This window comes from Lolium perenne, chromosome 7 (assembly GCF_019359855.2).
Source record: "Lolium perenne isolate Kyuss_39 chromosome 7, Kyuss_2.0, whole genome shotgun sequence".
In the NCBI taxonomy this organism is placed as follows: domain Eukaryota; kingdom Viridiplantae; phylum Streptophyta; class Magnoliopsida; order Poales; family Poaceae; genus Lolium; species Lolium perenne.
The window spans coordinates 308,862,150-308,885,680 of NC_067250.2; the positions used below are offsets into that span (position 1 = coordinate 308,862,150).

At 43.0% G+C, this 23,531-nt stretch overlaps 1 protein-coding gene and 2 long non-coding RNA genes across 4 annotated transcripts; 2 read left to right on the top strand and 1 right to left on the bottom strand.

Annotated features, from left to right (window-relative positions):
* Nucleotides 1-3,680: 3,680 nt before the first annotated feature.
* On the top strand, nucleotides 3,681-6,294 carry LOC127311802 (uncharacterized). The gene is made up of 2 exons (XM_051342259.2): nucleotides 3,681-5,051; nucleotides 5,977-6,294. Exon 1 carries the CDS (start codon nucleotides 3,782-3,784, stop codon nucleotides 5,045-5,047), a length of 1,266 nt encoding a protein of 421 aa, XP_051198219.1. The 5' UTR covers nucleotides 3,681-3,781; the 3' UTR covers nucleotides 5,048-5,051; nucleotides 5,977-6,294.
* Nucleotides 6,295-12,047: 5,753 nt separating this feature from the next.
* Nucleotides 12,048-14,718, bottom strand: LOC139833346 (uncharacterized). The gene is made up of 4 exons (XR_011748933.1): nucleotides 14,204-14,718; nucleotides 13,854-14,021; nucleotides 12,948-13,700; nucleotides 12,048-12,421 (listed from the first exon to the last, which is right to left on the bottom strand). It is a non-coding gene; the product is annotated as an uncharacterized lncRNA (long non-coding RNA).
* Nucleotides 14,719-15,444: 726 nt separating this feature from the next.
* LOC127311801 (uncharacterized) lies at nucleotides 15,445-20,723 on the top strand. 2 transcript variants are annotated; one of them, XR_007857904.2, is made up of 4 exons: nucleotides 15,445-15,651; nucleotides 17,892-19,121; nucleotides 19,930-20,120; nucleotides 20,419-20,723. It is a non-coding gene; the product is annotated as an uncharacterized lncRNA (long non-coding RNA). The 2 variants fall into 2 exon arrangements; XR_007857903.2 differs by having other exon boundaries at nucleotides 15,445-19,121.
* Nucleotides 20,724-23,531: the final 2,808 nt, after the last annotated feature.

Consider the following 23,531-nt stretch of genomic DNA (forward strand, 5'->3'; position numbering starts at 1 on the left):
CGATACAACCTCTCAAACCCTAAGGAGAACCAGCAATGGCGCACACGCAAGGATTCGAATCTTTCCCCGTAACCACCGCCTATCGCCGGCATCAACTCCACCTGATCGACGTAATTATCGGGTCCAACTCCAATTCTAATGACGTGGGGCCGGCGGAAACCGTCTTCACCTAAGATACGTACAATATCTACGTGGCATCCGATCATCTATGTGGAAAATGACGTGGAGTATAATTATACGCGACTAATACGGCCCCACCGTCTCCAACGGGTATCCCACCTGAACGTCGTTCACCAGGGGGGGGACACCGGAGCACACCCCATCGACGACAGTGTCAGCATCAGTTCCAGTCAAGGCAGCGACGACTGCACCGAGCATCCCAGAGGAACACCCAACGTATATATATATGCAAGAGTAAAATATACATGCAAGAGTAAAATATACATAGGTGATCGTACTCACGAAATACCAATTTACGGTAACTGAATACACTCGGAGGTTTATCTATGGTCATTGGAGTTGTATTCGATGAGCTGGCAGTGTGTTGACCGGTCTCTGCAGATAATTTATTTTGCGAAAAGACCCAAACTATTAAATATGGTAACAACAAAAGTCTCCGACTATGCATGCTACCGGAGCCAACTGCCACGCATGTCTCAACTCACTATTCGCCATCCTAGTCGGCGCAGGCAAGCCCCGACGAAGTACTCGATGGCATCTCCTTGCTCAACTGCTTGACAAGGACGACATGGCGCTCGTCGACACACTCATCTTCACGCTGCGGCGTGACGCTGACTCGGCGTCCCGAGCACGCGCGACGGTGGTGCTCGTAGACGTGTCGGCCGACGAGGCCCGTGGCCTAGAAGAGTGGCGTCCCTTCAGGAGCAGGTGTTCGTAGAGGATGCTGGCGTTCTGCACAAAGTGGAGCGCGATGGGGATGTGCACGACGAACCCCCGGTTGCCACCGCATCGAGAAAGCCTCTAGGCCGCCGCTGCATTGAGCACGCCTCCACCACCGCCGCATCGAGAAAGCCTCCCGGCCACCGCAACAGCTGCAGCCCTCCACCACTACCACTATCACTACCGTGAGCTAGCTAGCCTGTTCGACTGATCAGTAGCTACTACTACTCACCTGAAACACGTGAAATCGATTGAGTTCATTGCTTTATAGTTTCACGAGCTGCGGAATCGACTGCACGCGCGCGGGCTGCACGGGCTTCCAGAGTTGTGGGGAAATGAGCCGTGCATAACCCATGGGGCGATTTGCACAAAAATAACCCAAAAGTGAAAGAAAAGCACAAACTGACCCTCCGGCGAAACTATTTCACTCATCTAACCCTTTTGTGTGGCGCCCAGGCGCCCCTGCTGCCGGCACCGCAAACCCATCCGACGTGGCTCGTCGACGCTGAGCTGGCTAGCCGATCCGACGTGGCAGACCGTGTGGCGCCACACATCCACTTAAGTTTCGGCCGCGCGCGCCCCCCCAGCCCGACCCTTCTTCTTTCTTCCTCCCTCTGTTCTTCCTCTCTCTGCACAGGTCACAGGCGAACTTATCCCACCCCGTGTGCAGTTACATCTTTATCATTTTTGTGTAGGTCACACATAATGGTATTTTTCCGTGAAAACACACATGAGTAAGTATCAACATAATATATACACGCAAAAATTTACTTCACATTTTTTTGAAACTTTTAAATAGCATTTTTTTAACTTTTCGTAAATGGGTGCGCGCGCACCCAGGTTCCATTCACCATTTCCACGTGCTTTTGCTGCTATTGTCACCAAACGTCAAGAAGTTGAAGACAAATACTCACTGTTAACTCCAAGATGATCCGGTGGAGAATCTGTGAATGCACAAAATTCCATCCTAGTTTCTTTATTTGTTTAATTTTTATGTGTTTTGTTGAACTTAAACTATTTGTTTACTATGTTGAACTTACTGAATTATTTCTATGATTTGCTAAATTTGTAATAAATTATTTTTATTTTCTTTAATATTTTAATTTTTATTTAAAAAAGTACTCAAATTTTCCATTTTCGTGTATCGTATTAGAGGCGTACAGGATGAACGGCTGGGGGGCCAGTCATCCCCCATTTTCGTGTCCACACCAGCGTTTCCTCCCACCCACCCCACACCCATACGGGCTAAAAAAAAGGGCAACAAAGGGCTTCACCAGACGCCGTATTTAGTGAACAAGTGAAGGAAAAAAATTTCAAATAGTGACCGAGCTACATGTAGCTCTTTATTTGTAAACACTCAATTTTTTTGATTCAAAGTTTCAAAAAATCCAAATCAAATTTTACAGATAGCTAATGATGTATACTATAATGGTGTAAACTCTCAATATAAAATACCTCATATTCTAGACTACACAAAAATAACAAAATCTGACAAATGTATAGTGAATATTGTACTTCATCCGATACATCCATATTAGAGTCAATTATTATGAACAGGAGAAAGTATATTTTAAAGACTATAAAATATTTTAGATTTTGTCAATTTGATGCAGGCTATACTATAATTTTTTTTTGCATTGTGATTTTACATCATTGTAGCATACATCATTAGCTACCTCTAGAATTTTAGTTTTTTATTTTTTTAAAACTTTAAAATGCAGATTTTAAGTGTTTAACGATAGAGCTCCGCCTCCAAAATGCCACGGAGTGGAGACGCTGTTGTAGAGTGGAATAGGGCAGGCTAGACGGATCCCTACATTGGGAGGTTTTATCACTTAGCACCACTAGTTGAGGAAATTTTATCGCAAAACCACAACTCTAGAAACTTTTTTCACAGAACACCAACATTTGGAGTAATTGTATCACAAAACACATAAATCTCTACTGATCCGACTTGACAAGTAATTAGTTGATAGTAGTTATCTAGAGTGGCACCCAATTATCTGTACGCTCTCTCTTTTCTGAGCATGTTTGTGTGACAATATGACAATATTTGTTACACAATAAAATTTGCTACACACCTTCTGTTGTCCGAGCCCCCTCCTCCTCTTCCCCTCACCTCGCCGCAGCCAGAGAGAGCCACCGGGAAAGCCTGCGTTGTTCCCAAGGACGGCGACGGCGGGGATCTCACCAGTGCCGCCACGTTTGGCCGACGGGTGGCACACCCATGTCCGATATCTGGAGCTGCAGTCCCCGATCCCTTCCGCTGAAGCCCATGGGTGCCTCCACTGCCGGGGTTCGCCGGACCATCACCGCCGCCGGAGCCAGATCAGGGACTGCAGCTCCAGATATCGGACATGGGTGTGCCACCCGTCGGCCAAACGAGCAACACTAGAGAGATCCCCGCCGCCTCCATCCTTGGGAACCGCGTAGACTTTCCCGGTGGCTCTCTCTGGCAGCGGCGAGGTGAGGGGAAGAGGAGGAGGGGGCTCGAACAACAGCAGGTGTGTAGCAAATATTATTGTGTAACAAATATTATCATATTGTCACACAAACATGCTCCGGAGAGAGAGAGTATAAAATAATTGGGTGTCACTCTATATAACTACTGTCAACTAATTACTTGTCAGACCGGACCAGTAGATATTTATGTGTTTTGTGATGCAATTACTCTAAATGTTGGTGTTCCGTGAAAAAAGTTTCTAAAGCTGTGGTTTTACGATAAAATTTCCTCAAACTAGTGGTGCTAAGTGATAAAACCTCCTACATTGGCCGAAGGGGAAAAACAGTCTAGATCTCTTCATCCAACACCCATCCCCATCCCCATCCTCGTAAACCCTAACCCCTTACGCTCCTCCCAAGTCTGAACCACCGCCGGGAGATGGCCTCGCCTGGCACCTCGATCACGGACGACCGGCTGGCCGTCCTCCTGGAGGAGATCTTCCTCCGGCTGCCCACCGCAGCCGACCTCGTCCGCGCCTCCGCCGCCTGCGTCCCCTTCCGCCAGGTCGCCACCGGCGGCTCCTTTCTACGACGTTTCCGCAGAAGCCACCCTCCGCCCTTCGTCGGTTTCATGGACTGGCACAGCTTCAGCCGGGCCCTCCCGCCTCACACCTCTGCGCCCGCCGCCAGCGCAATCGTCCGCGCCGCCGACTTCACCTTCTCCTTCCTCCCCAGCCCCACCCCCTACTCCCTGCTGCCGGACCCCGGCCTCTGGAGCGTCAGGAGCATCCTCAACGGTCGCATCCTCCTTGACCGCGGCCCCAAGAGCGAGCAGGGTTTGGTCGTCTTTCCGCTGCTCGTCGTGTGCGACCCCTTGCACCGGCACTACCGCCTGATTCCTCCAATTCCTAAAGATCTAACCGCGTCGGTCAAGGACCCGCTCGAGCTGATTTACAAGCGCTCCTGCGAGGTCATCCTCGTCCCCCCTGGCAAGGAAGTGGATGAGCAAAAGGAAGACTATGAGACTTCATTTCGTGTAATCTGGATGTCACAGTGCAAGACCAATGTGGTGGCATTCGTCTATTCTTCAAACACAGGGAACTGGCAAAGCATTGCATCCAAGGGTTGGAGCGATTTGCTACCTGGCGTGCCAGCTGTGCAGTTGAACTCTGCTTTGTTCTGCCAATCTCACTATGCCCATGGATGTTTGTACTGGCCGATGAAAGGGAGGGAATGCGGCCTCAAGGATTATCCGAGGGAAGTTATGCTTGTCCTTGACACCATGACGATGGAGTTCACCGTCGCTGATTACCCACCTGGAAGATGGAGGAATCGACAGATTGGCGTCGTGGAGGCAGGGGATGCTAGGCTTGGATTGCTTACTTTGTCAAAGGGCCAAGTTCATTTCCATGTTAGGGGAAAAGCAGGCGAGACTTCCAACGACTGGCATTTGGAGAAAACAATCCCATTGGGTGAGGGTGATCATGCTATTGTACGTGCAACACAGAGGTACTTGCTACTGCGAAGGTCAGATTTGAGGATGGACTTCAGGACATTTCAGCTTGAGAGGTTGTTTGAGAAATCTGAATGTTTCTCACTAGACGTCAAGACATTTCAGCTTGAGAGGGTGTGTGAGAAATCTGATGTCTCATGTGGGCCAATTTATACCAACTTTCCACCATCATTGTCGTCAAGGACAGTATGAATTGGTATACCCCACTTTCATTGCGCCCTACCTAGTTATATCCGGTCATTATAGTTACCTCATAACTTGTCTCATGCCTGATAGTGGATTATTGTAAGTGTAATTCTGGTTTAATATGGTCTTTCTTTGTTTGACTCTTCCTTTCACTGCTCTAATTAAGCAGGCTATTATTATTTTATTTCTGTTTAGTTGCATTGTATGATCATACATCATGAGTTAGCCCCCTTTTAACTTTGAACATCAAGCTACTCTACATGAGACTGTTTAGTATTTTCAGAATGTTGTTGCATACTTGAGTAATATTATGGCTGTACTCTGAAGAATGCTATTGCTTATGTGAAGTTTGTTTCTCGATCTTATATTTTACAACCAGCATGCTTGAGCTTATGCATGTTTTTCTTTTTCTATATCATAATTACGATTTCCTCTTTTACAAGTTCACTATCACCCCATAACCCACGAGATTTCAGTGTGCTTAAGTATTTTAACAGTCTGCTTAACTACATTGCTGCATAATGAAATGAATATCTTTACACGGAAGCACACTATTGCTTATGTGACTTTCAATGCTCGATCTTACAATTTAGAATCAGCATGCTTGAGTGTATGCATGTTTCCCTATTATATATACATATTCACCATAATGAAGATTTTGCTCTTATATAAGTTCATGAGCACTCGTAATATAACCCAAAAAATATCATAGTGAGCTTATCTACATTCTTAGCCTGTGAGTTGTTTGATTGTACTGGAACACAAACTGTAGTGAAGTATGTCTCTGTTTGGGATATGAAGACAGTTTTTCAGAAGAATTATTTTGTTTTCAGTTAGAAAGACACATTATTGTTTGTCAACTGTTGTAGTACCTAGTTGTCCTGTTTCAGTTACTGGGTGCTGATCATTCTTGCTTTCCTTCTGACATGAACCAGAATTGCCATGTGGAGAAAAAGGATATCACCGAGTTCTTGGACAGTATGTTTGTTCTTGCAATGGGTACCATTAAAGATGATTGGTGAGCTGCATTACTCTATGCTGCTGGTAGCAAGATGTGTTTTGTTTGTCGTAAGAAACTTATTCTAGTAACTACCAACTTTATGGTTCATGTGTGCTTTGTTATCTACTCTATGTTTCCCTGCGTTGGACAAATGGCTGAACAAGATAATTGTGATGCTGCTCTAGCTTAACTCCAGGTCCATGTATGCCTTTTGGCATGTTTTCTTATGGTTTGCAAATGGTTTTTGCTCTTCCATTCAAGAATTTCTTATCTGAATGTTTTGTTGCATTGATTAATGTTTTGTGATCCCCTGATATATAATTGACTCCATTGATGTGTATTGGTTTTGTAAAAACTCCCATCATATAGAAATTATTACGTTGTTCACTATTGCTTATGTAGAGTTGTATCAAATTCAGTTAGGTAGCAACAAGCTTTAAACTGACTGAACCAAATGGCTAGTGCACTTTAAACTAGCTGTCGAGAACCAACTCTCAAGACAGCTCTCGAACGCCAAATGCACTTTCTTCAAACAAAAATAATGGGAAGTACTAATTGTTACTAACTAATTCACTAGCTCTGATGCTAGGCACTGAGCTGTGCTAAAAAGAATACTCATTGTTTTTACCAAAATTAGTCATCATATATATTGCATACCCTCAATTTATCAATCTGAACACAGGAAAGTCAAGCTTTGCATATCAAACATGAACTTATGCTTAGTTCATCGATATCAATCCCTGAAGCATGCATGCAAACAGCCAAAATAAAATCTGATTCATATTCAAATTTATAAGGACACATGAGTCGTTGAAAACTGCCGATGGCGGATCCAATACTTCAATGGAATAATTTTGAAACAAAAAAGATTAACAACATGACTAAATCTTGTTCAAGATAAAACGCTCCGAGTGCAAGCTGCGAAGGCCAGTGCTGTAGCATTGATTGTCCAACGTCTTTGGAGGGTCCGTGCATGTTTTATAACAGGGGTCATAGATCTTCAGAACCGGACTCCTGCTAACTTATGGGTCAGGTAAATAGCTTCTTGTTGTCAGATAACACTCTCAAAAGGCATCATCGAGTAATACTTGGTTGGGCTCAGCGGAATTGTGTATGTCTTGCCCAAATGTCGTTGTCAGAGTCAGTGGAAGCCATATGTGTTTGTGCATGCCATCCCTACATATCCTTAAACCATGCACAGGGCACCATTTTGCTCACCTAATCCGGTCTTGAAATTGCACATCATGTGGGCCTTTGAGGTCCTTCTTTCACTTCTCGCTCTCGAGGTAGAATCCGAGTACAATGTCTGTTAAGTTGTGGTCGCACCAGTAGATGCAACACACCGCCTGACTGCCACGGGACGTTTGTAATATGGCATAACACTACAGGAATCTGCAGAGGTGCCGACGGCCGCGGGCCCTCAGCGTAGCCTTAAAAGGCTGTCGGCGTATGCTACGCCGAGGGTCACCGTCGGCGTAGCTCCCCGGGCAAGATCCGCCTCGGCAGAGCCACGTGTACTGTCAGCGTAGACATCGCCCTCGGCGTAGCTATGATATTCCGACGGTGACCGTCGGCGCAGGCCACATCATCCCGTTCGTTAACTTCAATTTTGTTTAAAAAAATTCAATTTTTTTTAAATTTTCTTAATCTCACAGTGATCATTTTAATTCCAACACCACTTAATCTTAGGCCAAATTACCCCTCATAGGCAAACTTCCCAACGGGTCACTTATCCTCAAACTATTCCACCTCTAGCACGCTTAACATCTTGGTTTCTTCGGGTTGAACTTTCATCTTCTTCACGAAACATTGCTGATGATACTACCATATCAATCCTATTAACCCTTAGATCGTGATATCACAACTCTTTATTATTTTAAAATTTTAATAATTATTTAAGTAAACATCAATGGTTAAGCAATAATAATCTCTACCGAGGATGCAATTATTAATTTAATTTTTCTTAAAAAAATATATAATATAAAATCCTGCCGATTCGGCAGGAACTTGTCTTTTTCATAAGGGGTGGATGGAAAGGTTCCAGATATACCGGTTGAGAAATTGTCCATCTTAGGTGGTCTATTATTTGATGAGAACATCCCTACCAAACTACTACCTCCATCATTGCAAGTTGAAGACGATGCTGCTGTGAAGCTCAAGTCCAATGAAGTCAGGATTGAACCCATTACAAGGGCTCGTGCAAAGCTACTTAAGGAGCAGGTGAATTCACTCCTAAATAATACTTTGATCGATGAGATTATACTGCCTAAGTCCTTTTACTTATGTATGATCAGGTACGAAGATAGGGCAAGCATCGCACGAGGAGAAGAGGAGCAGCTGGACATGAAGCTGGACATGGAGCTGGACATGAAGATATCCCATGGACGAGCGAGGGAGAAAAGGGAGGCATGCGCGAAGGAGGAAGAGGAGGTCCAGGCCGGCTCCACGCCCGGCCGGCCCGGCCCCATGCCCAGTCATACCGGCCTCCACACCGGATGAGTCCGGCACCAGCCGCGGGCCCTGTGCCGGAGCCAACCGGGCACAGTCCAGGGGCTCTGGCGACCTAGCCCGGTTCCACCCCGGTCCTTGGCCCGGTCCAAACCGGCTAGCCCAGTCCCTGGCCCGGTCGACTGGCCCCCAGGCCTGCCGTGTCCGAGTCAGTCTCGACCAGATCTCTATCTGGGTCGGTTATTATTGTTGTTTTTCGACTTCTGGTCGTCCTGAACCCCTATATAAGTGCCTAGGATGCCCCATAATAGTTTTAGACCACGTTTAAAATAAATCCTAGTTCATAGTTGATTGCTTTGCAACTCTATTAAATCTATACACCAATTCGTATTGATCTGGTGTTTTGCTACTGAAAGTTTGTGTGATCTGCTATTCCATTGGGGATTAGAAGATTGCAATTTACCGCTTCGTGGTCGGCGGCTCCGTGCGCAAGTGTGTGGAGTTGCGAATATCTTGCAGCGCTGAGAGATGTTGCATTGGCGACAAGAATCAACCGAGAGACTTCGTCGGCGTCATACAAGTTATCTCCACCTTCTCATCGTGTTATCTCCGGTGTTCATCGTGTGTTCATCACCACCACCGTGCTTACTGGGAAGATCAGGCAACCCCTTATCATTATTTTTGTAAAATCTGTTGGTACCAATGTGAAACTTTAATTTGGTGGTTGCTTCACAAAACACCCCGTTTTCGACACCTCAAAAAATGGAAAATAGTTTTTTCGTGCAATGAAAAGGAAAAATTTCTCCTGCAACATCGTATGACATCCCAAGATACACATATGTGCATAATATGGGCACATTATCACAAACTATGCGACAATTCTAGCCATAGCATTGATCGTTTGACCTAAATGCCTGAAACATCGAACTTGATAGCTCATTTTGAGAAGACTTTTTTGTGATGTTTGCAATTTTCAAAGTTTAATATTTTTCCTTACAACTATGACACATAATATGACACAACACAAATGTTTCACATTGTTTGGATTGCTCTTGAATTTTTTATGCCCGTTTCATACTATATTCAAAATGGCGGGCATGAAGATCCTTTGCTCGGGGATGACCCTCAGTAAACTTGCACTGGATCTCTGATGAAATAGCATGATGTGAACTAAAAAATGATTTTTACAAAAAATCTTGAGCTTTATACTATGTACTTGTAGTTCAAATATGGTCGGCCTCCTACTGATTCGACAGAAATTTGTCTTTTTTCATGAGGGGTGGACGGAAAGGTTCCAGATATACCGGTTAAGAAATTGTCCATCTTAGGTGGTATAGTATTTTTGAAAAATATGTTGGTACCAATGTAAAACTTTAATTTGGTGGTTTCTTCAAAAAACACCCCGTTTTATGCACCTCAAAAATGTAAAATGGTTTTTTTCGTGCGATAAAAAGAAAAACTTCCTCTGCAACATCGTAAGACATCCCAAGATGCACATGTGTGCACAATATGAGTACATTATCACAAACTGTGCGACAATTCTAGTCATAACATTGATTGTTTGGCGTGAAAGCCATGAAACATCGGACACGATAGCTCATTTTTGAGAAGGTTTTCTGAGATATTTGCAATATTCCAAGTTTGATATTTTTCCAAGATAGATCTTATTTTTCTGAAAATTTTGATATATTATTTGTATTTTTGTAAATTATAATGATTTAGTTATGATTTTTTGAAGATTAATGTGGTAAAATGGAAAATAGCTACGCTGACGGTGACCCTCGGCGTAGACGTGACACATAGCTACGCCGGCGGTGACCCTTGGCATATACGTGATGGCGTCACAGGACCGTTAGGGCACGGTCAAGCAGGACCAGCTACTCGTGGCTATGCCGATGGCCAGGTGTACGCCGAGGATCACCGTCGGCGTAGCAACGAGTACGCCGAGGGCAACTGTACGCCAAGGGGTAAACCGAGGGGCTGAAATTTTTACTTGTATGCCGAAGGCCCCGATATTTGGCCGTCGACGTACAGCCAAGCCGTCGGTGCCATTCCTGTAGTGTAATTTTTGGGTGTGGCTGCTTCTGTCTCTCCGACATTATCTGAGCACCTCACAAATGCCACGGCCTAAGCTGATGACCTTGTACGCATCAGACGGAGTTGCGCGGCCGAAACCCCAAGTGCTGCCTTTCAGGCGTGTCATGGGCACCTTCGAGCATATGTTGAGTAACACATACGAAGGTTGTCGGAGCTGGTGCTGATGGACATCAAGAACCAACCCGCGTCAGTGATCACCCTCAGACAGAACGTTGCCCGCACTCCATGTCAATCAGCCCGAGGGGTGGCTTGAGAGTGGATCGGACGAGGAGTGGCTCGGTGTGGCGAGACTTATGTGTGGTGCAGAGGGCAGGGTCGGAGATGATGTCGTCCCAGCCCCTGGAGATCGCACTACTACACGGTAGGGATTTAGGGGCACTTTGCCCTGGGGCACTTTTTAAAGTGCCCCTAAATATCCCCCTTTAGAGGCACTTTGGCCAAAATGCCTCTAATGCCCTACCTATTGGAGCAGTTTGGAGAAGTGCCCCAATTGGTATATACCTATTGGGGCAGTTTGAAGAAGTGCCCCAATTGGTACACACCTATTGGGGCAGTTTGGAGAAGTGCCCCAATTGGTATACACCTATTGGGGTAGTTTGGAGAAGTGCCCCAATTGGTATACACCTATTGGGGCAGTTTGACTAGTGCCCCAATTGCTATACACCTATTGGGGCAGTTTCAAGAAGTGCCCCAATTGCTATATACCTATTGGGGCAGTTTCACAAATGCCCCAAATTCTGTAGACGGAAACAACAACAAATGCAAGTGCTCAGTTACAAATTCAAACAAAGTTAAAAACAACAAATTATGTCGAGACAACAGACATAAACATCTGGTGAAAAAAAAACAGAAAATTCAAACACTTAAATTCCTACAAACCATGACATGGAACTTGAAAGCCAAACTAGGTGATAATTTGAACAAGTTTACTGTAGAACATTATAAATATTTCTATGAAGCAAAGGTACACAGTAACCTAACCTCTTACTGTTAGCTTTTTCTTCTCATCATCGCTGTCGACATGAATGAAGTCATCATTATAGTCAACAGGGATGTGTGCATCATCACGATGCAGAAGCCGGGTTTATCCCTTTTCAAAAAAAAAAAAGTCAACAGGGATGTAGTCATCGTCATCATCAGAGATGTAATCGTCTTCCTCATCTGCTGGTATGTAGTCATCTTCCTCATCATCTTCCTCATGTGCTGGTATGTAGTCTTCATCATCGGAAAAGATGTACATTCTTATAGCTAAAACCATTTCTCGGAACGTGCATGCAGTCAGGCTTATTTCCTCCAGGACTTGATGATGGCGACATGGCTTCTTTGAAGAAATTCATGAAAACAACACCACCTTTCAGATAAATCTTTATAAAATCCAAACGAAATGTCATCTCAGTGAACGGAAATATGTGACCCATATGGTAATACCCTCAACATATAACCTCCAAATGAAAATTCACATTCTAGTGGCAATGCTCCTGCTTGCGGCCAAGCGGTACTATTCCAAAACCAAAAAGTCAACACACTGGCCAACCAATATTCTGCAAAATCTCCTAGACTATCATCCCTGCAGCTGCCTCTTGAACAACAGATATGATTGACAGCTTAAACCTTCATAAAATAACCTAGTGAGTAGTGACTATTGACATCATAGAAATGAGAACAAACACCAGCTCATAACAGGTTTGTTGTAAAGATACACATAACTTTAGTACAACATGAAGAACTTGATTGTGATTCCTGGAGCAATGATGCTCCTAAAGCAAGCAATCATTGCGCGAAAACTCAGTTCAGCACACCGTCATTAGCATCTTTCAATAGAAAGTGTGCACCTTCTGCAAAAGGGAGACGAAAATAAAACAAGCATTCAATGAACAAGTGAAGTACGTGTGCACTGCCAAAGGCACCAAAAGTTGCAACATGCCAATACAAATATGATTGAATACCTCTATAATTAGTTACTTATTATATCAACTAACTGAATTCCTATATAAAAGATGTCAGTAGCTACATAGTACAAAATAGAGAATTTATCAATAGTTGATTGAACATACTTCTCATGTTTCATTATTTAGTTCACTGAATATGTGGCAAAAACTGGAAAATAATGAGTGCAAGGATTCTCAACAAAGATAAGCAACATTGCTTTCCTCAACACAAAAAAAAAAGATGAGCAACATTGATATAATTCGAAATTTGCTTTTACTATACTTTTAAAAAGTTTGAAAACTAAAGAAGCTCTAAGCATGTACCACCATAGTAGTAGCAAATTATTTTACAATATAGAGGAAAGAATAATTTGATTTAAATTAGACATGAATCCTTCAAAGCATGGGCAATGTAATAATTATAATATTCAACCTGATATTTGGGGAAAATGGTACTCCCTCCGGCCCGATTTACTTGACTGGGCCCATGCACAATTGTAATTTTCTGAAACCCCCCTCCCCACAGTTTCAATTCTTCTCAACAGTGGTCCTCAAATCAAATCCATCTCCCGACTCCACGTCCACGTACCGCGCCGGAGCTCCGTCCCCGCCGGCCGTCCGCGACCCCCGCCGGCCGCACCCCCGCCGTCCGTCCGCGACCCCCGCTGGTGAGCCCGCACACCCTCCGGCCGTCCGCGACCGCTCCAGGAGCAGAGGAGGCGGGGCTTCCAGGGAGCATAGGCGTGCTCCCCCGCCGGCCGTCCCCGACAAGCTCCCCCGTCGTCCGTCCCCGGCAAGGTCCTCTGTCGACGGTGAGCCCACATCCCCTCCGGCCGTCCGCGACAGCTCCAGCAGCAGAGGAGGTGGAGCCTCCAGGGAGCAGAGGCGTGCTCCCCCGCCTACCGTCCTCGGCAAGCTCCTCCACCGGCCGTCCCCCGCATCAAGCAGCTCCCTCGCTGGCTGCTGTGCCTCGCCGACAACCACGCTATCCAGACATACATCCGTGGTGTTCCTGAACGAGCGGCAGCAGCCAAGGCCTGGCAAGGGCGTCACAAACACCTGCGAGGTCTGCAAACGCAGACTCCTCGACACCTTCTGCTGCTTCTGCTCCCTCGCATGCAAGGTATGAATGTATCTCTGATCATTATCAAGATCTTGACCATAGATATTCAGGAATGTACTGCATCTGCAATTGAAATATAGATCATCATATTTATCAAAAGAGCACGCAAGGCATTTCCCAGAACATTTGATAGCCTTACTTGTCAAATTTGCAAGGCAATTTCTCTGATCATTATCAAATATTGGGATTGGTAAAGATGAGTTTCAAGATACGTACACATCCTTGAGTGGGATTGCTAAACATGGATTTGTTCCGAGATTGGTGAAGTGGGTCAGGATTATGCGGTACGCTCCGGCCGATCGATGTGCCGACTGCTATGGCCTCCTTTGTTGTGGTGTGATTCCTCGCGATCGCTTCATCCTTCATGCTGTCCTCAAACGTGCCCTGAAGCAGCAAGAATCAAGACAGTTTAGAGCATGCTCAATTTATTGGAAGATTACACAGCTAACAGTATTATATAATATCTATCGGCATAGATTAACGCCTTTAGCATGCTCAATAATTGGAAGATTACACTAGACAGCCAACAGTATTATACAACTCCAAACGCCTTCTCCTTGGCTCACCTTCTCCTTGGCTCTCAAGACAACTCCAAACGCCTGTGGACAGTGTACAACGGGGACACTGTACAGAATCCAAACCTGATTCTGCTTCCAGGAACAAACATGGTGTCCTCGACGCCGGCCGGTAGGTGAGGCGGAGCACCACCACAGGAACACCGCCAAGATCTGATGAAAACAGAACCAAAGCAATCGTTCCCGCTAGGAGAAGGCAAATCTGATGAAAATGCTACCTTTTTCGCAGTGCAGACGACGTGGAGAAGCTCGAGGCCGTCGGAGGCAGCCGCGCCGGTGAAGAATGGAGGCGGAGGCGAGCACATGGTCGCGGGGCTACAGGTTGGAGGAGCACACGCGGCGACGCCATGTGCCTCCCGCTGGTGCTTCCCCAGGGTTTGGTGGTGGAGTAGAGGAGGGAGCTGTGCTTGGACGTGCCGGCGCCGGCGAGCGACGGGGTCCGGAGAGAAAGGGCAGCGAGGTCGTCGGCGAGTCTTCCAACGGGAGTCGCCAGGCAAAACGCGAGGGGGTGGAGGCTAAGAGACGGTGATGGGGGGCAAATTCGCCCCGCGGGTATACCGGGGCGGGTACCCGCTAAGCTAACGGGGCGGGGATGGGGGACAAATATTCCCCGCGGGTAATCCGCGGATACCCGGGGCCCCACATGTCAGTCAAATAGATCACCACATATATAAGGGTTCGTGGCGTGGCTGCGGCAGCGCTTCGACGAGTTCGTCGCGGCGCTCGTCGAGCTCAGCGTTCCGCCCTGCAGCGACGACGCAATCAGGGTGAGTTCTGCGGCAGTTGTTACAGTTCATTTGCGTGCTTGGCGGCTGTGATTTGGTGAATTTAGTACTTATATATGTTTTTTCGTTCGCGGCAGGAAGTTGCGTTCGATGCGTTTATGGACTTCGTGAAGCTGGGGAAGGACGGGAGGTTCCACTCGGCGATTTACCACAAGTTTCTCCATGCTGTGGTGGCCTGTGGGTGCTCCTTCCTCTTGTTATTGCTTTACATCTTTGTGAGGTTAGGAAATATGATTAAGGTTTCCTAATACTTCGGGGATGTAAGAACAAACTTGGTTTCCGTATCCCGTTTGTATGTGACCTAGTAGCATGTTTACTGGAGCCAGATCCTTGAAAAACATGTTTCCCTTAAGACTTCAATTGAGTAGAATTGGGGATATTGCTACTTTAGTTGATGGAATACTCTTGCAATGCGCTCATTTTTCTCCAATTCCTCCTGCAGTTATTGTTAAACCTTTGTGGAAAAAAAAGGCTACACAGGATCTCAATGATGTGATAAATGATAACCATTTCTTCTATTCAGAATGCTACAATATATTGGTGCTGCGATTTTCCACTCCAGACATGTGACCTGAATTTTCCCCTTTCGTATGGACAAATTATTTAATTTGCTTGAGCTACAGTTTAGATGACCACTGCTTAGTCCATGTTGAGGTAAGAAATTTGTATCCTGCAGTCCTGCTTCTTCCTTTATGTATCAAGCAAATTTCATGCTTATTTGCAGCTATATGCATTTCATGGTTTCTCTTTCTTATGTTAGTGTAGTTTTGCCCGCTAAAACTTACAGTCTGCACTGCTCATCAATTTATAATGTTAAAAGGCTGACATTCATTTTGATGAAGAAGTCTATTTCAAGTGAGGGCATGAATGTACTCATTCTTTTATGTTAGATGGGTTTTCAGCTTATTTGATTTTGTACAATATACTTGCATTCTGAGCACTGATCTATTGGTTAATTCTTTCACATCTGATTACTATGCCTTTTAGTTTAACTGTGATTTCCCACGCATGTTTCGAACTTACCTAGCTCCCGCAACAGAAACGCATTTGCAGGACTGAAGGGAAAGCTTTTCTTTCGACACATAGTGCCCAGCATTGATCATTCCACCTGATTTGTATGAGATACCTGTATTGTTCAGTACCCTCCACGTGGCCTATTCGGTGTACGATCAGAAGATCTACCTGCTGGGTTTCTTTTATATTTTGTTTGAGCGACAACATAGGCTATCATATTGAACTTAGTGGAACTACAAATTAATACTAGAGCGAATACTAGACCATGATGACAGAGTAAAATTCAAAAATGAAGTAACAAATTAGCTTGGCGATTGAAAGAGGACAGTGAATAGCAACCATGGACCAATGTACTGTTCGGTTTAGTACGTCCATTGTTTACAATGCTGTGCTATTCAATTATACCTATGAAATAGTTCTTATAACGTTCCCTGTTTCTGTCTTTGAATCATCAATATGTCTTTAGAAGATACTATTTAGCTGGATTAAGCTCACATTTAGTTTGTAAACATATGACTGAGGATAGTTTTGAACTGAACATTAGTGAAGTGCTTGCAGTGGATGGTCTGTGTGATTGTATTTTAAGTTGGCATGCACTATTTCATGTAAATTAGTGGGCTTGCCGTTAATGTGCTTATACCTATATGTTTTTTTTGGTTCTGTTTGGTTGTGGAGGAGATATTTGATTTAAGTCCAAGTATTTATATTCTATTTGGTAAATTTTGATACATATACGGTGGCCACCTCGGATATGAATAGCTTTTGAAGAAGTTACTTCACCGGATGAAACATTATCATTACTTATTAAATAGACATGTTAGGTATATCTAGGATATAATTATTTGTATATTTTGGTGAAGGTAATCTATTTGAAACATATTATAACAATTAAAATCCATTATGTAGCAAAAAAGCATTTGGTCAAGCTACTGATGGCCGCTTGCCATTGCTTGTTGATACTACTGCTAGCTTGTTGATGCTACTGTTGGCTGCTCATGAAGGATGTATGCTCTTTCATGTGTAGATGAACAACGGCAGCAGTGCTGGGATTTGTCTAGATTGATTTGGTTGTATCAAACGTGTGCTTTAAATAGACAGATACAATGAAGATGTAGAAAATATGAGAAATAAATTTATTTGCTTAGTAATTTGTTATACTGAATTTGGATAGTTCAAATAAGAGATGTTATTCGATTGTGATGTCTAATATTATGCTATCAACAGGAATTGAGTCAACATATAATCAAGATTGGAAGATTAGGGTGTTCTGCCACATGATAAGATTTTGTTAAAAAAACATATACCAAAGGGGGAGTTTCCTTTATTAAGAGAAGTCAATTTTACAAAATATAAGATATCTGATATTCCAGAATTCGTCCATCAGAGAGTCGTAGAAGATGAAAAATCAGGTTGTTCTTCAAATAGTGATCTTTCTCTTATTTAGAAATATAGTATACTTGATTTGTGTCATCACTGCAGAGACATGGATTTTAGATACAAAGTTTGTAGGTATTTTTGTGTACACTGTAGGCTGCAGTTCCAGTTGGTAGTGGCAGAATTAACCATTGGCCAGATGGTGGAGCGGGGCACTATTTTTGTTATGGATGCTTCTCTTGTGTTGGCCCCTATTTCACACAAATAAATGCTTACTAATACTAGATATCTAGAGGAAACAAGCCGGTCTAGGTAAACATATAGCCACACATACATACCCTTAGGATTCATGATATTATTGGAGCTCATCAACGTACTTCTCTGTAGCTCATTTTCTTTCTTGAACTGACAGGTGTAGAATTCTGTTTTCTTACATTTCAAAGTTATATTCACATTTGTTGGACTGCTCATGTTCTGAGTATTTTTTCCTTTTGGGAAACCTACAGATCCCTGTCTTGAATAATTATGATCAGATTGAGTCATTCTCTACTTTCAACATTATGTGCAACAATTTAGATCTTTTGGAAATTCATGCAACCACTGTAAGCTTCTCAGGGAAGATAACCTCTAATTTGTTCGTCTTTCTAAACTCATGCAATAGACACAATTAAGAAGTTCTTGTTTATAGTGGATATTACCACTTGTGATTTTTGTAGTGATATTTCCAATATGATTCTCATGCTTATGCAATTTCCATACCTCTCTCTTTCTTTTCTAATCAGTTAATCTAGATTTGTGCATACGTATTACATGATTGTACATGGAAGTGTTCTGCTGTTACTGAGTATGTCATCTAATTTGTAAATTTTTACTTGCAGACTAGGTGAATAATATCTCATGCTAGAATATTTTAAGCATGAATATACAAAACTTAGGAATACATGCATACTTTTATCTGTTTAAGAAAAATATTTTCCTATACGAAGTAGTAGGTTACCCTTGGAAAAGAATGAAACAGTACTTTGTTTGATTATAATTACGAGCACGATAATGTCTATGCCTTTCATGTCTTGTCCTGTTTCCCAGTCTTGTTGTAGGCAAAGTTAGTGGTTAACTAGCCATAGTTGGTTTCAATCTTCTTTAGTTTGATGCACTGATATATGTTGCAGCTGCTTATACCTCATTTTGGAAATTATTTGCTTGGAATGCAACCTATGTGGTTTGTCTGGCCCAAATGCTGCATTTGAAGGCTTCACTTGTGTTTCCTTGATTGGGACGCTAAGGGCTGACAAGGAGGCGCCCCGGCCACTAGTGTATATCATATTATTATTTGAATTGGTAGCTAATCAAGCTGTTCTGTAATTCTGTCTTACATTGAATTAATATATGAAATATTCTGATCAATTCAGAACTGGGAAAGTTTCTGAAAACTATACGGACATACACAGTTAAAGTACTATATGGAATTGTGATTCTAGTGAAAACGTTAAGCTCCATTACTGTTTTTATTGTTGGTTTCCAGAAAAACACTACATACTATCTCATAATGTCTGTTTTACCTGTCTACAATAGGCTCCTTCAACTTTGTCCTTTTTTCCTTCTCCCTATCAAATATGTTTATGAAAGTGAGAACCCCTTGCATTTTGTCTGACTTCAAGTTGACAGGGACGACTTCTTACTCAAGCGTGTATCTATGTGGTTGTTTCTGACATATATCAGAAGGTTCAACAATCCTGGTGATTCTTCCATCATTAACTACATATATGCATTCTCATTTGTTCTTCAAAGCCAACTTCTGCTTAAACATGCGTAATCAACTTGTTTGAGACATGTGCTGTTTTAGACATCTGTTAAACAGCTTATAGGAAGCAGTAGCACCTTCCAAGTACGAAGAACTCTCTTCACAAGCATACTTCATGATGTGCATAACACCATAAATGTGCTATAAACCCACTCGCGGCCTGTCAATTTCGATTGTTGTTTGCTTAGAGTTGCATCAATTTACCTATGTTGGTTTAAAACATAACCATTAGGTTCATGGTCCCTATTTGGATTTAAGCTTTTGAGTTGATTCTCAATTAGTTAACATTGCTATATATTTCCCTGTTTTATTTTCACGTGTTTCTTGCTCCTTGTTCCTTGCTCGAAGTTACTGTGGCATATTTTATCCGTATATTCAGCCATTGGAAATTTCCCATTCTGTTTAGTGTTTGATAATTGCGCTCTCTTCTTTTGACTAGGCAGTCCTGATTGATGTGTGTTTAACAAACAGACTCGTGTGTTTTCCTTGCTTCCCTCGGTCCACTAATAGTTCGCCTATAAGAAGATCACTTTTTATGTTCTGCAGCAGGCTGCTAGCTATGGACAAATACTATTTGCCCTATCCTCTTCAAACTTAAATTATCTTCTTATTTAATTATTGCGATTCGTGCTTTCTGTCTATCCTAAAATAGCAGTACATATATTTTTTCCCTACACTCTACATTTTTCTGCATTCTCTGTCTAGCCCGTTTTTTTAATTACCATTCCTACTTGTTGTTTCAGGGGCTACTCCTGTGTAGCACTGAAAGGGTTGTGACATTGCTGCAGTGGCGGTCGGTGTGGGGGTTGTGGCCTCTGCTGCTCCTGATGCACCAGCCTCGTGTGCCTGAGATGTTTGTGTGGCTGCGCATGCTCTTACCCTAGCTTCTGCTCCTCGTCCCTATGCCTCTCTACTAGCTGCATGCTCCTTCCTGGTGAGTTCTACATGCCTCCTCTCTCATATGTTATCCTTGCTATGTTCTTAGTTTATGGAATTATACATGTTTTTTCTAGATCATGCCATGCATAGTGTACTCTGTATGACCCACTATACATGTCATTTATTGATTTTTAATTGCAAAAGGATGAGTTGCTTAGCTTCTAGATCAGATAGTCACTTTCTGACCAAGTTTATTTGATATGGTCTTAGCAAATGTAATGCTGACCGAGTTTTGCTGGTCTGAATAATCATCACCTTGTGAACATTCTTTCTTTGTTCACTATCTGTCGCAGGAGCATCTATGTGGATGGAAGGACCTTTTTTTGCATGTACTGATCGAGATGGAGGTCCGGTAACTGGGAGACAGACACAAGTCTTCTACTGTGTACAGTTTGCTTGTGCAAAGTGTATGTTATGAGTATTGAGGAATTTGTGGTTTGATCTACTGCTGCTACTGTATTATAAATTTATTCAGCTGATCATATATATTCAACCTGATAGAAGGGTGAGAGATCCATGTACTGCTACTGAGTTCTTTGTGTGCCAAAACTGAGAGAATGGCTGTTGAGTGATGCACCTACTGCCTTTTTTCTTTTCATCTTCCCTGGTACATGTGCTTGTGTTTAGGGGCATTTCTTAGATTTGCCTTTAATTGTGTTTTGGGAAGTTCTTAGAGTTGCCTCTAATTGTGTTTTGGACAATTTGAGAAATGGCCATAAAAACCTTTTGGGGCAATTCTCAAAATGCCCCTAAATACATTTTGGGGCAGTTTCCAAAGTGCCCTAAAAACTTTTTGGGGCAGTTCTCAAAGTGCCCCTAATTTTTTTGGGGGGCAGTTCTCAAAGTGCCCCTAAATATATTTTGGGGCGGTTCTCAAAGTGCCCCTAAAAACCTTTTGGGGCAGTTTCCAAAGTGCCCTAAAAACTTTTTGGGGCAGTTCTCAAAGTGCCCCTAATTTTTTTGGGGGGCAGTTCTCAAAGTGCCTCTAAATATATTTTGGGGCGGTTCTCAAAGTGCCCCTAAAAACCTTTAGAGGCAAATCTCAAAGTGCCCCTAAAAACCTTTAGAGGCAAATCTCAAAGTGCCCCTAAATGTATTTGGGGCATTTCATTCAAAGTGCCCCAAATACATTTAGGGACACAAGCATCCGGGGCACTTTTCATAGTGCCCCTAAAAGTAATTAGGGGCACTTTGGCTACCTATTGGGGCACTTTGAAGTGCCCCTAAACATAGACCGTACAGTAGTGTCGTATTAGGCACAGCGACAAACTTCACCGCCATGGCGAAACACACAGAAAACGTTTCGAGAGAAACCAACTACATTTATAGTCTTTCGGTGGTGTCTGATGCCTATGTTTCTTCAGGTTTGCTTGCTGAACTATTTTTTGGTTGAATACTCAATCCCTGCCAAAATAGGATGCCTCTGTCTTTTAGTCAAGTTTAAATATTTTAAAGTTTGACAAACTATATAGGAAAAAGTATCCACATTTATAATCCTAAATTAATATTGTTACAACCATCATAAAATATATTTTCATATCGTGTAAATATGGCAGATCGAGACCTCTTTACCGAGGTTTCTACACAACTAGAAGATACGAAGAAGGAGTTTATTACCCAACATGGGTGGCTGCATAATCGGAGGATAGCGGCTTCCCCTGTTTAGTCTACCTTATGTCGCTTTGTTTCAGCTATTTTGAATTTCTATTTCATATTTTTTCATCGTGGATTACTTGAACGGCCGTGTGCATATTCACTATGCAGAGGCTGGGTGTAATACTTATTTTTTAAGTAATAACGCACCCTTTATCGAAAAAATCTCTTGTCGTGAATACCTCACACTTCTTATAAGAGGCGGATGGGATGACATGACTACACCGGCATGCTCTATGTGGTTTCAGGTGTGTTACAAGAACTTTTATCGTGGTGAGGTTGATCATCCCGAGGACAGGGGTGCCCTTTGGATAGCCGATAACACATAAAATGTCCGCAAAGGGACATCATTGTGAACTCACTAGCTAGCGCCACGGAGCTTGAACACGTGGCCACCATTGTAAGTGCTATTAAGGTGCAGTGATATTTCTTGAAGACACAATATTGTAAGTAGCAAGATTAGTACTACCTCGGTTCGAGATTATGATGGCATCTTAAAACCATATAGAGCCACTTAAGTTTGCAGACATATTGTGGATTACGAGAATCCTAAAAACTAAGTGGTTGCTGCATATAGACATCTTCCTCGAGAAAATCCATGAAGGAAGACATTATTGACATCAATATGTCGAAGGGACCATCCAAGGGAGACAACTAGAGACGGTACAAGATGAACAATGACTGGCTTCACCATAGGAGTGAAAGTGTCCTGATAATCAATACCGTATTGTTGTGTGAAGTCTCGATCGACTAAACCAACCTTGTACTTGTCCACATAAAAATCTAGGCAAAATTTAGATTTGAAGATCCACTTACTGTTGACAATGTTTGTCCCAGGCGGGCGAGGAACCGGCGACCATATGTGATTACGCAAAAGCATGTCGAATTCTCCTTCCATGGCAGCCCTCTAGGCAGGTTTAGAACGAGTTGTGTGATAAGATGCATGAACAACTAGAAAAGCACTACGACGATACAAGTTCTAGCAAATAGTTCCGTCGGTGGATATCCGTGGCCGATGAACTCCATTGCGCTGTCGACTAAGCCTGTGATGCTGAGTAAGCGATGGCGAACAGCATCAACATCAGACCGAAATAGTCGTGTCGTAAGGTTCTATCACTAGATTATACTTCATAGTCATTTCTTGCCTCTTACCAATATTTCCCATTCTTTGGCAAGCATGACAATTTTCGACAAACATATGAGAGTCCTTAAACAAAGTTGGCAAATAAAATCCGGATTGAAGAACTTTAGCGAAAGTTCAATCCCTAGTGTGATGCCCTCCATCTCGGCTATTGTGACAAGCCTACGGAACAACATCAATCTCGTGATCGGGATAAACCTTCGGACGATTCCATCAACTCCATGACAATCCCATGGCCCAAAATTTACACCACAATGTTAAAATTTTACATCACAGGATATGTCAAGATCACCTATTGGGGAAGCATGTTTGGACCAGTGTGATGTATAAGTTCGGTTTTACATCACCAAGAGAAATATACATCATATGTTAGTGACTGTCTAAGTTTTGTATATAGTTGACCTTTAATTTTTTTCTCAAAATAAATAGTACTCTTACCTTGATGTCCTTACATGAGCCTCTTCATTTTATTTTTATCCTAATACAAGTTTGATTAACAACAATTATGTAGGACCATCTGTCGTGTTTTACTGTACTGATAATTTACATCTCAAGGCTCTGAACCATGTGAATTGTCGCACACCTTTTATGAAAGTTGTGAAAGGAGCCCTT

What these genes read in the sequence shown, in the direction of transcription:
- LOC127311802 (XM_051342259.2), top strand. Translation starts at nt 3,782, where the DNA reads ATGGCCTCGCCTGGCACCTCGATCACGGACGACCGGCTGGCCGTCCTC.